The 14,374-nt window shown below is 49.6% G+C and overlaps 4 protein-coding genes across 4 annotated transcripts; 2 read left to right on the top strand and 2 right to left on the bottom strand.

The window, feature by feature from the left end:
- The first annotated feature begins 1,517 nt into the window (after positions 1-1,517).
- Positions 1,518-4,348, top strand: BDV38DRAFT_260611 (sugar porter family MFS transporter). The gene is made up of 5 exons (XM_032055942.1): positions 1,518-1,988; positions 2,065-2,801; positions 2,886-2,937; positions 2,994-3,353; positions 3,416-4,348. Exons 1-5 carry the CDS (start codon positions 1,806-1,808, stop codon positions 3,698-3,700), a joined length of 1,617 nt encoding a protein of 538 aa, XP_031908688.1. The 5' UTR covers positions 1,518-1,805; the 3' UTR covers positions 3,701-4,348.
- Positions 4,349-5,602: 1,254 nt separating this feature from the next.
- Positions 5,603-7,064, top strand: BDV38DRAFT_287543 (intradiol ring-cleavage dioxygenase; the record flags this gene model as incomplete). Its single annotated transcript, XM_032060892.1, has 5 exons — positions 5,603-5,852; positions 5,919-6,071; positions 6,119-6,261; positions 6,331-6,496; positions 6,610-7,064. The coding sequence occupies 5 exons, from the start codon at positions 5,603-5,605 to the stop codon at positions 7,062-7,064; spliced, it is 1,167 nt and encodes a 388-aa protein (XP_031908687.1).
- A 369-nt stretch (positions 7,065-7,433) lies between these two features.
- Positions 7,434-9,913, bottom strand: BDV38DRAFT_260602 (MFS transporter). The gene is made up of 3 exons (XM_032055941.1): positions 9,150-9,913; positions 8,708-9,097; positions 7,434-8,654 (listed from the first exon to the last, which is right to left on the bottom strand). The coding sequence occupies exons 1-3, from the start codon at positions 9,555-9,557 to the stop codon at positions 7,647-7,649; spliced, it is 1,806 nt and encodes a 601-aa protein (XP_031908686.1). The 5' UTR covers positions 9,558-9,913; the 3' UTR covers positions 7,434-7,646.
- A 576-nt stretch (positions 9,914-10,489) lies between these two features.
- On the bottom strand, positions 10,490-12,683 carry BDV38DRAFT_287541 (putative phenol monooxygenase; the record flags this gene model as incomplete). The annotated part of the gene is made up of 4 exons (XM_032060891.1): positions 10,490-10,878; positions 10,966-11,428; positions 11,481-11,503; positions 11,573-12,683. 4 exons carry the CDS (start codon positions 12,681-12,683, stop codon positions 10,490-10,492), a joined length of 1,986 nt encoding a protein of 661 aa, XP_031908685.1.
- Positions 12,684-14,374: the final 1,691 nt, after the last annotated feature.

Genomic DNA, 14,374 nt, shown 5'->3' with positions numbered 1-14,374 from the left:
CGGGAGTCCAGAGAAAATTTGGGCGGCCTGGCGCATGCCAAGACCCTTGGCAGTTTGCGACATGTCAGAGCAAACATTTCGTTTCTAATTCAAATGGGAGTTGCGAAGAAGAAAGAGAGAAAGTCAGAGGGGCAAAGATTGGGAGTGGCAACTCCAATAATCCTACTTTTGCTGGCCATGAGCATTCGCGAAGGGGAGTCTGGGAGCTGAAAGTCTTCGGGGTCCCATGACTCTTCCAAGCCCTCGCTCGGTCCATTGTCTCACCAAGTGATGGTCAACAACGGGTGGACGCCACAATCCCTCTTAGTGCGTCTTTTCACCTTCGCGGCAATTCTTGGCCAGCCTTCTGCCTTGTCCACGACTTCACTGCAACCGTAGCTGCAAGTAAAGTTGGAGTGGCGTCTGGCTCACCTCATTCTCTCGGATAGGGGAGCCGAATAATCAAGCATCTCTTGGACGCTGGGGTTACATTCAGTCGGGGGGGCTCATTTGCCTCGAGTCGGACAAGGTTTCAGTTCTTTCTTTGTTTTGTGGGTGAGTTGTTTCCAGAACATTATCAACCCTGATCCTCATATCAGGGGGCGATGTTCCTCAACGGGAGAAGGGGGGTTGAAATGGGAAGGAAATCTTTTGCCGCCGATCCTCCACATGGATGCCGACAGGTTTCCCCAGGACAACAATCTTACAGTAGTACTACTAGTCTAGTGTCTCAAAGACTGAACCTGCCAGATATCCACCCCCATATAACCCACGAGAGCAGTTTCCCGGAGAGCACTCTTCCTATCTTGGTTAGTGGACGGGCTTAACCCCAGGTTGTCTACACACGTGGTAGGTTGAAATTTCCGACCCCCGTCGACGGTCCGGGACTCAACCAATGGAACAGGAAGAACCAACTTTGCCAGCCAGGAACGGTCATACGGCCGGACATCTCCTTCAATAACTGGAGCCATTCAAAGCCGACTGACTTCTTCGGTAATGGGACCCGACCTTCTGTTTGGTCAGATTCAAAGTGACTCTGCCAAATCCAGCGATATAGCCGACGATTTAACTCGGACTTTTAGTGCTGAAAGCCTGAAGTACTCGCGCGCATGAGCCGATGTCAGCTTCAGGGATCTGGACCTTGTCTTTGGCTCTTTTGTCCCGTTACTAAGATTATAGTAACCCACTCTGGGGTTGGACAACAGTCGCTGGACTGACTTCTATACCAACGTAGCAGTAATGCAATGCACGGGCCTATAGTCCTTCCAATGTCACCTAAATCGGTCTGGCCATTCCTCTGATTGGCTCCTACCGCAGTCATTTTCTTAAGGATCTAAGATTAGCCAACCTAAATCAGGCATGGTTGTAAACACGGTATTTCCTTTTGCCTTCTTCTAGGGCAAAACCTGGTTAGCTTCATGGCCCATGGAACATCGTGCCATCGTGTCGGAAAAAAGACACAGAAAAAAATAATAATAATGAATAAATAAAATAAAAATTGCAAGTGAGGTTAAAAAATTTCTAGGGCCGAGTGACACAGGCTTTCCCCGTGGGTGAATTTCCCCGGGTCCGGCTGTATGCCGATTCTCAAGAAGTTTTTGTAACACCGCCAGAGTTATAAAAGCACATCCATTCCCCTGCTTCGCTTCGGTTCATTTCTCCCGTTCGCCGTGTTCCCTTTTGGTGGTTAACTTGCCGTCTTCCATTCGCCCTCCTGTTCTTTCCTGTCCATCGCTGGACACACCATCTCTTTCTTCTTCTTCTCTCTTTCGCACACCCATACACCTGTGAACCCTGTGCGAGGTTGACCCAGCAGCTCTATCACCATGGGCGACGCTGTAGCTCCAAACGCCCTCGCCGATACCATGCGAGTGGAGGCACCCGTCACCTTCAAGACTTATATGATGTGTGCCTTTGCCGCCTTTGGTGGTATCTTTTTCGGTTATGATTCCGGTTATATTAACGGTGTCATGGGCATGAGTTATTTCATCCAAGAATTTGAAGGCTTGGTCAGTCTCGTCATTTCCTCTAACCAGTAATCCTAAGGGTGGCTCGGACAAGTAGCTAATACTGGTCGAACTATAGGATCCTGCCACCACCGATCCGAATCATTTCGTTGTCTCATCGTGGAAGAAATCCTTGATCACATCCATCTTGTCGGCAGGCACATTCTTCGGTGCACTGATTGCTGGAGACCTTGCTGACTGGTTTGGACGTCGGATCACTATCGTCTCCGGTTGTGCTATCTTCATCGTTGGTGTCATTTTGCAGACCGCATCAACCACCGTAGCTCTTCTCGTGGTGGGACGTCTGATTGCGGGATTCGGTGTCGGTTTCGTGTCGGCCATCATTATCCTGTATATGTCGGAGATTGCTCCTCGCAAGGTCCGCGGTGCCATTGTGTCTGGATACCAGTTCTGTATCACCATCGGTCTGATGCTGGCTTCTTGTGTCGACTACGCCACCCAAAATCGCACGGACTCCGGTTCCTATCGCATTCCGATTGGCATTCAGATTGCCTGGGCCCTCATTCTCGGTGGTGGTTTGCTCCTCCTACCGGAATCGCCCCGTTATTTCGTCAGAAAGGGCCAGCTCGAGAAGGCGTCATATGTCCTCGCTCGTGTCCGTGGTCAGTCCGAGGATTCAGAGTATATCAAACAGGAGCTGGCGGAGATCGTTGCCAACAATGAATATGAGATGCAAGCGATGCCCCAGGGCGGCTACTTCACAACCTGGCTGAGCTGTTTCCGTGGAAGTCTCTTCCACCCCAACAGCAATCTCCGCCGTACCATCCTGGGTACTTCTCTTCAGATGATGCAGCAGTAAGTTGATCCCATCCAACACAGTCCAGAAAGGTCTGTGGCGCCTAGACTACCGCAGTACATAGCTAACATGCTCCCTTCTAGATGGACCGGTGTCAACTTCGTGTTCTACTTCGGTACCACATTCTTTACCTCGGTATGTGTCACCGAGCCACAGGAAAAGAGACTTAATGTTTGCTGACTGAAGGACAGCTCGGAACGATTTCAGATCCTTTCCTGATTAGCATGATCACCACCATTGTCAATGTTTGCTCGACTCCCGTCTCGTTCTACACCATGGAGAAGATCGGACGTCGTCCCCTGCTGTTGTGGGGTGCTCTTGGTATGGTTATCTGCCAGTTCATTGTCGCCATTACCGGTACCGTCGTCGGTGACAAGGGCGGTAACAACGCTGCCGTCAGCGCGGAGATTTCTTTCATCTGCATTTACATCTTCTTCTTCGCCAGCACCTGGGGTCCTGGCGCATGGGTAGTCATCGGCGAGATCTTCCCTCTGCCCATTCGTTCGCGTGGTGTGGCTCTGTCCACTGCGTCTAACTGGCTTTGGAACTGCGTAAGTCGCACCCTCGTGTTTGTGTGTAGCGTAAAAGGTGGTTTCCCTAACGATTGAGATAGATCATCGCTGTCATCACTCCGTACATGGTCGACCAAGACAAGGGCGACCTCAAGTCCAAGGTGTTCTTCATCTGGGGTGCCCTCTGCACCTGCGCCTTCATCTACACCTACTTCCTCATCCCGGAGACCAAGGGGCTCACCCTCGAGCAGGTCGACAAGATGATGGAGGAGACCACTCCGCGGACCTCTGCCAAGTGGAAGCCTCACACCACCTTCGCGGCTGACATGGGATTCACCGAGAAGGACATCACCGACAAAGTCCACGTCGCCCATCGGGAAGTCTAATCCACTCTAATGGGGGGTCAGTGGGGAGTCGTTTTGGTTTCGGGAGGAGGGGTGTTCTGCACTTTACTTTTCTCTCTATCTTTTTTTTTAATTCACTGGTTATCAGCTATGAACTCATACCCATGATTTTACGCGTCATGTCGTTTTAATGTCCTGGCAGAACTGAGAGGATGACCGAGAGGTGTACCATTAATCAATACTCACCTTCTTCAACTATAGTGCATGCTTTTGATCCATTGTAGGTTGTTAAACGACAACCTTAAACTCTTGAGAGTGTAGGGTAATTCGGCTTTCTTCCGTGGAGATTCCGTGGGTCACGCTAAGGCTACTAGTACACTAGTGGTTACTGTACGGAGTACGGAGTAGGTAGACCGTAAAAGTAACTCAACAACAACAAATCTTGATGAACCAAGTGGGTTTCCCGATGCAGGGGCACTAATACATTCCGATACCGTATTTGTGACCGGAATCGTCGATTCTTAGAGGATATGTACATACTAGCAAGTCAGTTTCAATCAAATCTTCGGTGTCGGGAGGAAAAAAGTCTCTCTAATATCCATGTTGCCGTCAGGAATGGGGAGACTCTGTCTATGAGGCTGAGTAGAGTATATGTATTTTACCTCTGTAAAGTGCCTCGGTATCGAATCTCTCGACTAGATTGTATGCATTTTTGTAATTTTCGTGGGTTTCTAACCTGTTTTCTTTACCTCCCGTTGTATACCCACAGACGTTCAGATACAATAACTGAAATGCATCTGCCTATTTTCAAGGTAGAAGACTCTGAAGTCGGAATATCCGTAAGTGATCCATCTAGATTAAAGAAGAAACAGTCCACGAATCAATATCCTGCCAAGATATCCAGCACTTGCCAAGCGATCGATCGACAAGAATCTGGAGGGCAGAGTTTTCCGTCTTTGAGCTCCGCTTAGTCATCCTACCTTAGGGTTAGCTTGAGTCTTGTGGTTTGCCATTTCATTCCTTTTCCTTGGGTCACATTCCTGTTTCAGCAATCGAGCCAATGCTTAATTGGCATTTTCAACGCCAAATCAAACTGTTTAAGGCAACATGCGTAGCATAATTTCCTGAGAAGGATCGACATACGCGTCGGCAGTCGAAAGGTACCAATTACCGTTTCCGCTGTTCGGCAGAGCTCCGCTGTGCCAAGACGTCTTGTGCCTGGTGCTAAACATACTCGCACACTGACCAGAGTCAGACTCCTCTGTGGCACAGCAAGTTAGAATACGCAATACATAGGAAATAAAAGGATCGACACGCTTCACGATCATGTCCGAGGTATACCCACCAATCACCCTAGGGCCATTAATCACTCCGGCTGTGCCAAGCCGCCGGTTGTTTGTGTCGAGTGAGCTTGGTCCACGAAAATTGTACCATGCACGATGCATAACATTGGGATTACGCCATGGCAGAGTCCTTCTTGTGCCTTGTAACTACTCTATTCTTCCCCACTTGCCACGTCCGTGCCCGTTTTAGTCGAGTTATCTATTGTTGCTGAACAGTGGGCGAGGACGTTGCCTCGTCAGCCAGCGTCGATCATGCCCCATTTCTGTCTGGGCTGAAGATGCCCTAAAACAAGCTATGTCGGTTCAACGGTACTCTATTGCATTCAACCGGCGCTAGCACGCTATTTTCGGGATGCTCTCCTGTCCGGGTTGGGGGTTGCTGAACAATGCTCCCCGCCCCATTCGACGGTCTAGACAGGGTGCACTATAGGAATTGCGTCAGCTAGAAGCCGCGGTACTCCTTGTGTTTGATATGGCTTCCACCAAGGTCACTGGGGTATAAAGCCGGCATTGCGCTCGAGAGTGTCTAGAGGATCATCAAGACAATTCTCTAATCTCATTCTCTCCACCACTACTTGTGTATCAGTACCAATCCTTAATCATGGTTCAACTTGCTTCTACCCTCGTCGCTGGCTTGGCTGGCCTTGCCAGCGTCGTCTCTGCCCACCCGGGTCACGACGTCAAGGCCGAGGCCGCCGAGCGTGCAGCTTTCCTGAAGAATGCTCCTCTCCGCTCTCGCAGCCTGGACCAGTGCACTACCAAGCTGCGTGCTCGCGGCCAAGAGCAGCGCAACATCGCCCGTCGTGAGCAGGCCGTCAAGAACCTGCGCCGCAGCATGGGCCTGCAGTCCCGTATGCCTTGCTCACTTCCTTCCAACCTTCATACATCAGCACCGCATACTGACTGTTCTGGACCAGGCTCCCACTTCCTCAAGGCCAGAGACCTCGACACCGCCCTCAACACCACTCACCACTCCACCCAGGATGTCGACCTCTCCACTGACCCCAACGTCCTCTTCGCCGACGAGGCCACCTGCATCCTCGCCCCGGACGTCACCCAGGGACCCTACTGTACGTTGCCATCTACATCCTCAATCAACCCTATCTAACATAAGCAGACGTCTCTGGCGAGCTGATCCGCAACAACATCGTCGAGGATCAGGAGGGTGTCCCCCTCTACCTGGACATCCAGCTGATCGACACCAACACCTGCGAGCCCGTTCCCCAGGTCTACCTGGATTTCTGGCACTGTAACGCCACCGTAAGCGCTTTCTAGCTACCACTACTCCAAGAAAGAAAACCCCCAAACACTAACAAAAGAAAAACAAAGGGTGTCTACTCCGGTGTCGTCGCCAGCGGAAACGGCGACAGCGATGACGAGAGCAACATCGACTCGACCTTCCTCCGTGGTCTCCAAAAGACCAACAACGACGGTATCGTCCAGTTCCAGACTATCTTCCCCGGTCACTATACCGGCCGTGCTACCCACATCCACGGTACGTCTTTTTCCTTACTTCCCTACTCGCCTCACCTCTTCCTACCCCCCATTTCCCCACTTCATACTATTATATAAATAAGATTACTGATTAAAAGGTGGGAAATAAAATAGTGCTCACCCACCCGGCCAACGAAACCTCCGTTCTGCCCAACGGAACCATCACCGGCCTGTACAACACCAAGACCTCCCACGTGGGTCAGATCTTCTTCGACCAAGACCTCATCTCCGTCGTCGAAGAGACAAGCCCTTACGCCACCAACACCCAGGAACTGACCACTAACGCTGAGGACTCCATCCTCGCCGAGGAAGCCGACACCATCGACCCCTTCGTCGAGTACGTTCTCCTCGGTGACGATGTCTCCGAGGGTGTCTTCGGTTGGATCTCTGTTGGTATCGATGCCACCGAGGATACCTCTGTTACCCCTGCTGCGTACTTTACCGAGGATGGTGGTGTCGAGAACGAGAACTCCGGTATGGGTATGGGTGGTGGTGGTCCTCCCAGTGGTTCTGGAGTTCCTTCTGGAGTTCCTTCTGGTGCTGCCCCGTCGGCTAGTGCCTCTGCTTAAATTAGAGGGGGGTTCGTAAGATCCCGGTGATTGAGTCTTTTGGTTCCAATCACTGTGATCTTTTTTTTTTCCTCTTCTCTTTCTATATTCCGGATATCTTGGGTTTATTTTGAATCAGGATATTTGGTATTCGCTTCTCAATCGTATATTTTTTTTTTATTTAAAAAGAAAAATAAATATGATATTTCTCGTCAATAGGGTTGCTTCCTACCTTTCTAGTATCGATTATGCTGTTTTCATCCCGGATGATTTGATAGAAACTACAGAAGAAATACTAATTCCCTTAATTTATCATTTGTTTTGCACTGCGCCGGGCTTGTATTGAAGCGGATTTGGAAAAAATTAAGTCACATGGGGACCAGGTGGTCTGGTCAAACCAACCAAACCGATAATATCTAGGTAGGACGATGGGTGTTTCCAAATGGGCATGGAATAATAATACAAAGGTCTACAGAGATAGGCAAAGAATTTCAAATATTAATGGCTTGACTACATTTCATTTGCAGCATGTCAGATAATATAGCAAGGACCTCAAGTACGTACACACATTATGCATTACTTATCTACATACTTAAGATATTATTAACCCGCAGCATAGGTGCTCATCTTCCTCATCGTCTCTCCATACTTCCACAAGAAAATCGGTGCTGGGATACCAATGACGATCGAGATGAAAGCCAACAAACTATTCCCCCACCCATAATGCAACGCCTGGTACATGTACGGCGCGAAAAGTGGAAACCCAAATCCTGCAATGGAACGTAGGAATGAACCAGCGGCCATCGCACTAGCTGCAAACCGCGTGTAGGCATCGACAATGTAGGTCTGGATGCACTGCATGGCGACTATGTTTCCCATAGCCAGGAGCATGGCACCGATGTTCGGGGCAATCCAGTGGCAGTGGGTTTGCGCGGTCCAGCCGTAGATGAAAAGGCCAACTGGGTTGAGGATGGCGGCAATAGATAATAGCGGGGTGCGGAATTCCGGCTTCCCTGTACCGCTATTGCGGGCCTTGAGACGGCGATAGACGAGGTCATTGAGCCGTGCGCAGATCTGGGAGCCCAGGCAGTACCCTATTCCAAGGGAAATGTAGTTTAGACCGCCAATGCCTGTGGACTCATTATAGTACTCCGGGCTGGTCCATAAGGCCGGAAATGTCGACGACATCAAATATAAGATACCGTATACGTAGGCCATATATATCGCAAGGGCTTGGACGATGGGCTGAGTTGCGAGAAGGCGGAACGGGCGAACAAGCGCTGTGCTTAGAACCTCAGGTAAAGTCTTGTTCTGTCGCTCGGCTTCGGTCTCGTAGGAGGTGTCTCCTGTGTCTTTGCGGAGCTTTTTTGCTCGTGTCCTGAGGATCTTTGGGGCATATGTCTCGCGCAAGAAGAAAAGACCCATGAGTTGGATGACCCCATCAGCGATGGATGTGGCGTAGAATACCCATCTCCATGTCGTCCTTTCCGCGATGAAGCCGCCGGCAATTGGGCCAACAGCCGGGCCAAGGAGAGGTGCTAAGCTATAGATAGCAATACTTTTACCGCGTTCCTCCGGTAGAAAGCAGTCAGAGAGCACCCCACCACCTATCTAAACGCTGTTAGATCGTGAATTCATGTATACCCATGATGTGAAGCACTCACCGCTAGAGGGGCACTGCCTCCTAGTCCAGCCAAAAACCGAAAGACGATCATCTGCGCCGAAGTTTGAGATACGCCGCAGGCGATGTTGAATATAAGGAAGAATAAATTCGCGAGCTGCAAGACAATGACTCTACCGTAGATCTCGGATAGGGGCCCAAGGAATAGCGGGCCAAATGCATAAGCCAGGACGAAAATGGACAGCATGAGTTGGGAAGTCACTTCATCTTCAATATGGAAGTCGGACTTCATGGTTTGTAATGCGGGTGCCACCATAGATGACATCACTGGGGATATGAATGTAAAACAGGACACAATCAAAACAGCTCCCCATTTCTTCTTTGTTGGCCAGTTCTTAGGGTTATCAGGGTCATCAGGACCAGTCCATGTAACCTACGTTATCAGTAACTGACAATGATAATCGGATGAGCTCGCAGAGACTCACTAGTTTGGAGTCCTGCTGTGGACTGTTTGACTTCTCTGGGCTAGATGTAGGCTGAGCACCCTTTTCCAAGTCAATCCCCCGCTCTTCTGGGTCTCTCACAGCTTCAAGACCAAGCTCAATTCCATTCTTTTCATCTTGGGCTGGCACGCCCTCGTGGACCGCTGCACCATGTTCAGTTGTATTACTACTGTGCAATATGGATTGATCGTCATAATTTTGTCCGGTGCCAGTTCCACCAATATGCGAAACGTTCTGTATAGCTCTTGAGCTAGATCTCCCCGTCGAACTTGCAGGACCTGGACGGCGCGGTTCAATATTCGACAGATGCGACTCAGAGTTGAGAGTAGAGGACGACGAAGACCGTGATCTGGTAGGTCCAACACCTAACGTCTCATGACTACCAGCCATAGCCAGTAATGTATCCAGGAAAGCCAACAAGAAGTTTCTGATTCACGAGAAACCAAACCGAAAAAGAATGAAACAAGAGACGGGAACCACACGATATATCATTTTGACCGTGTCAGCCAACCACCAATAGGAGCATCCAACGAAGCGTTGTACAGCATAACCCTAGGATAATCCATCATAGTGACGGATTTTACAGCGCTAAACACCGACAGTGGAGCGTCGTCGTTAGATTTTGCAATTCTGAGAGGCATGATTGGGCTAGGAGGAAAGCTTGACATTGATTATTTATGGAATGCTACTGAACGGCACCCCGACTCCCGACGATAATTGTGGAGCAGAGCGGCTTGGCCCGTCTATTGCAATTGAGGAGAGTCCAAATTATCCAACTTCTTTTATCTAGAATCGGATCTTCGGCATCTTGATAGCACGTGACGCGTTACTGTCTCAAAGTGGCCGGCGTTGAGCCAATCATTTTCATTCCGAATCCCGACTCCCGACAATAAGTCCTGGTTTCAACAAGTGTTGAACAGAATGGGTTCCATTTTGGACTCCTATCATGTCGGAGAGGTAAGCGAATCAGCTCATTATCATCATCTGCAAGAATCGTGGGTCTGGTGACGATCTCCGTGACTCATCTGGCATTGGACACGATAATCTGGAAGGTCCAGAGCACGGTCTCTGTGAACTGACCGCTGTTAGTTGACGGTTGGACGATCCCCTGTGCGGGTCTGCCTCATGGTGAGCTGTCATGCAGGTTTCAAGTTTTCTTATAAATCTTGTTAGTTATTAGTCACCGCCACGTAGACATACTAATCAAACACAGGATAGGCAGAGAAGGTAGCTAGGTACTAGCGGTGGACTGTTGTGCCCTCATCTAAATAGTCTCGATTCTAGTCATAATGGTAAGCTTTGTAGTATATCACACTTTATATCTAAACCTTTCTCAAGCATCCTGCTAAGTATCTCTCAATCCGGTTAACATCGTCTAACGCTGCAATCGTTCCAACATATCCATCAGGCCGAATCACGGCCAAGGCTCCCTGGGCTGGGTCCACGCCGTAGACCTTATAAACGTCATCAATTTCATAGCCGCTGTGAAACCGCATTTCGGAGTGTTTCTTAAGCTCCTGAGGCACATCGCGCCATGTGAAGGTCTTGTCAAGGCGAGGGTGAATAACCACCTGCTCCAGTGTCGAGACTGGGAAGTGAGGGAGAACAGAGGTTCCAAGGGTAGTCAATGCCTTAGCAGAGGTTCCCTGGGGATCTAGCAAGTCTAATGAGGTAAGGCAAAGAATACGAAATCGTCCGGTTGAGAGGAAATCTGCAGCGCATGGTTAGACTTTTGAATCGTAATTAGTTCATGGCTAAGCAAGCCAAATTTTGAACTTTCTGTAAGCGGTTAACGTACCATCTTGCAGATGACGCCGGTTCCCATCGGCATGTCTTTTAAGCCGTACATCCAATAATCTCCTTCCCGGGCGTAGAATCCCGGAGAGGTAGTCTGTACCAGTGACTGGACTCTTGATATCTTGTCCTAATTTCTTCTCCACGGTCAAGTTTTCTGGGTATTCAATGCCACAGCCACTGGTAAAGCCATTTCCGGTGCTAAAGACCTCAAGGAATTGGTCGTGAGTTAGACCTTCCACACCGTCCTCTCCAGACCCTATCTTGCCTGAGAACATGGACGAAAACGCACGGTCGAATTCAATGAGTTCCTGCGCGATCGTGTGGCGTTCTACATGATACGTGTCCAAGACAGAATCAGGTTTCCCGGATAATGCAGAATCTGGGGTGAGGCCATTGATGGAATAGGCCAGTTTCCACGCCAGATTGTATGAGTCCATCATAGAAACGTTCATTCCTTGTCCAGCCTGTGTCAAAGCAAATCAGTAATGTAGATAGATAAAGCGTATTGTCACGTACCTTAGGGCTATGGGTATGGCACGCTATCAATTTGAAAAAAGAATATGTCAGCCAGGTGGACTTCAAAGCTTATCGGCATTCTTGAGCCCTACCATCTCCTACAATGAACACCCGATTAACTCCCTTGGAATCCTTGACCGTAAAGTTATCCGATACTCGCTGGCCGATCTGGTACGCGGCCCACCAGTCCACGGCCCCATTCTCTTTCGGTCGAATATAATATGGCTTGAACGCATCCTCTGCATATTGGAAAATGCTTTCCAAGGTAACCTTACTTCTCCGAGCCCGAGCATCGGCCTTTGGAGTGGTAGTCCCATTGACGGGAACCTCTTCCGCGTCCGGCATAGCTTCCTCCGGCACCTGGACATAAAGACGAGTCAAATAGTCACCAGTAGCGATGCGCTCACGCGGGATGACCATCACCGAACCCGCTGGTGAGTGAATGGCACACCGTCTCCTGATGTCCGGAAAATCCGTATCCACGACCAGATCAACCACACCCCAGATATGGTCCAAAGACTCGCCCACTAGCTGCAGTCCCATGCAACGGCGGACCATCGAATGCGCCCCATCGGCACCAACCAGGTGCTTCGCGCGCACGGTTCTGCGCTGTCCATCCGTTTCTAGGTCAGCAACAACAGGGAACTCAGGATCTCCAGCTTCATCGATCCTGGCATCAAGAAGTTTAGTATTACGCTGGACACCACGTTTCGAATACCGCAGCAAATCCGTCTCTAGAATCCGTTCAATTCGACCTTGGTGAATAGTCACTTCATGCTGGTACCGCGCCGGAACAGCGACATCTGGAACTATCGATGTTCTTTCGATTATCTCGTCCTTGTTCGCGGAAGGGTTCCAGAATGCCACCTCTTCCATGTGGCATCCGTCGTTCAGGATCTCATCTGCGACTCCGAGGGACTTCAACACTTCCAGCGTGCGAGGTTGTAGACCATCAGCTTGGCCTGATTTGAGAGTTCCGGGCTTCGCATCAACACAGAGCAACGAGTCGTCGCTGAGCCCGTATCGTGCCAGGAGCAGGTCTAGCATGAGTCCCGCTGGACCAGCGCCAACAATGACCACTTCATACTTTTCTGTTTGGTCGTCCCGAGTAAATGGTGACGAGAGGCGGGGCAATGGAGGGGCAAACGAGGGGAGCACACGCAGTTCCCGCGACGCCGCAGAGTATTCGGTGAATACAGGCATGGGAGAGGATCAATTGGGATGTTCGAATTGTGATCGATCAAGGGATCAATGGATGTATGAGGGGCGAGCGCAGAGACTCGAAATTTATCCATTTATCTCAAGCTAGAATGGTGGTAGAAATATAGCGATTAAAGGTCTCCAGATACCCCAAATGGGACATCCTCCCTATCCCCACCCGTGAGTGGGGCTTCAGAATGCGTGGGATGCTTTGCTCTCGATTATTGAGAAGGGCAATTAACCCCAGCCTCGTGATTGGCTTCGGCCCCAGACTATCCCCAGTTTTCGGCGGGGACGTTGCTGCTGACTGTTGATTACTTGAACATCACCAATTTCTCTGATCGTCATTTCATACATAGTCAAGCATTTATGTGGCATAGTGAAAATCAGGGGTCAGGCTATGGCGCCGTTGCCTTGCAGATAAGAACAGTAGACCAAAGAAAAGGATGCGTGGATGTACAGTAGTGCATACCAGGCGATATAGGTCACCTTCTAGGAGGAGGTTAGTAGTGGAGGCACACGAGAGGCCCATGACAATATAATACGGTAAGTTAGCATGACAGTACAATACCCAGAAATGCCGTGTCGAAACGCTACTAGGGGTACCTGCCGGGGGTTCTCCGATGCCAATAAAGTTTAAAACTTCTAACAAGATTGGACAGGGATATCTTCTCCAATGAGAGAACTTGTCCATACGCGCCGTAATTCCGCCCTTCTTGAATGGATGGAGTCTAGATCTACAGACATTCCTTTTTTCCTACACCGTATGCAGTTCACTTCCGCTCAGTGCCGTACGGATTTACGGATTAATGCAAGTACATACAATGCGCAATCCCAACAATAGCATCATCACCATCATCATTGCACTGTTCAAACGAAGTGACCCATGATTCGATCCACCGTCTGCACTAGCTCATTCGGTTCAATGCCACACGACCATAATGCCATCCCGGGGAGGAGAGCACATCAACTTTCCACCCCCGCAATTTATCTTAACCACGGGGGATTCCCGAGACCTGGGGTGGATGGAGTATCCACTGGTTTTCTTTTACTGTACCTCGGGTTGCGGGGATAGAACAGGATTTTGTTTGCTGTGAAAACTTATTTCACAAAGATAATTGTATTGATTTTGTGCAATACCAATTTTTTGTTGTTCACACTCTAACTCGGGATTGGTCGCATATGAAATGTCCCACAAGATGTGATGAGCTGGCAGCACCTATAACAAACGGTGTTAAGGGCTACTAGATATCAAGCCCGAAGAACTACTTGCCACGGAAAGTTCGCTACGATCATGCAGCGTTCCTTGTGTCTAGGTGCTCACGCCGTAGTTTTAGCTTGGTAAAGCATGTTCCTTATCTACCTATTTGACTGGTCAGCTGCTGTCAACACGTATATGGCAGAAAGAATACATCTGTGGCTCAATTGAACAAGCAGCATTGAATGAACCGGTCCACACTAGTAGCCGAGGCTACTGTACGAAGTTTTCCTTAGAAGGTTCACTGTAGGAATTTTCGTTAAGTATCTCGGAAAATCAACCCTTAAGATGAGTCGCCATTTGTTATTCTCCCCGAACACAGGCCTACCCGGGGGGGAAATGGGGACACGGGGAGGAGATCGGCAGTCGAGCTCCATTTGTGGGGATATTTCAGGCAGTTGGTGGGTGTAAGAGAGATATTTGGGTTCTCTGAATG

The sequence above is a fragment of the Aspergillus pseudotamarii genome (genome assembly GCF_009193445.1).
Source record: "Aspergillus pseudotamarii strain CBS 117625 unplaced genomic scaffold BDV38scaffold_79, whole genome shotgun sequence".
In the NCBI taxonomy this organism is placed as follows: Eukaryota; Fungi; Ascomycota; class Eurotiomycetes; order Eurotiales; family Aspergillaceae; genus Aspergillus; species Aspergillus pseudotamarii.
The sequence above is the reverse complement of the archived record's forward strand: the minus strand, read 5'-3'. Positions and strand labels throughout refer to the sequence as shown.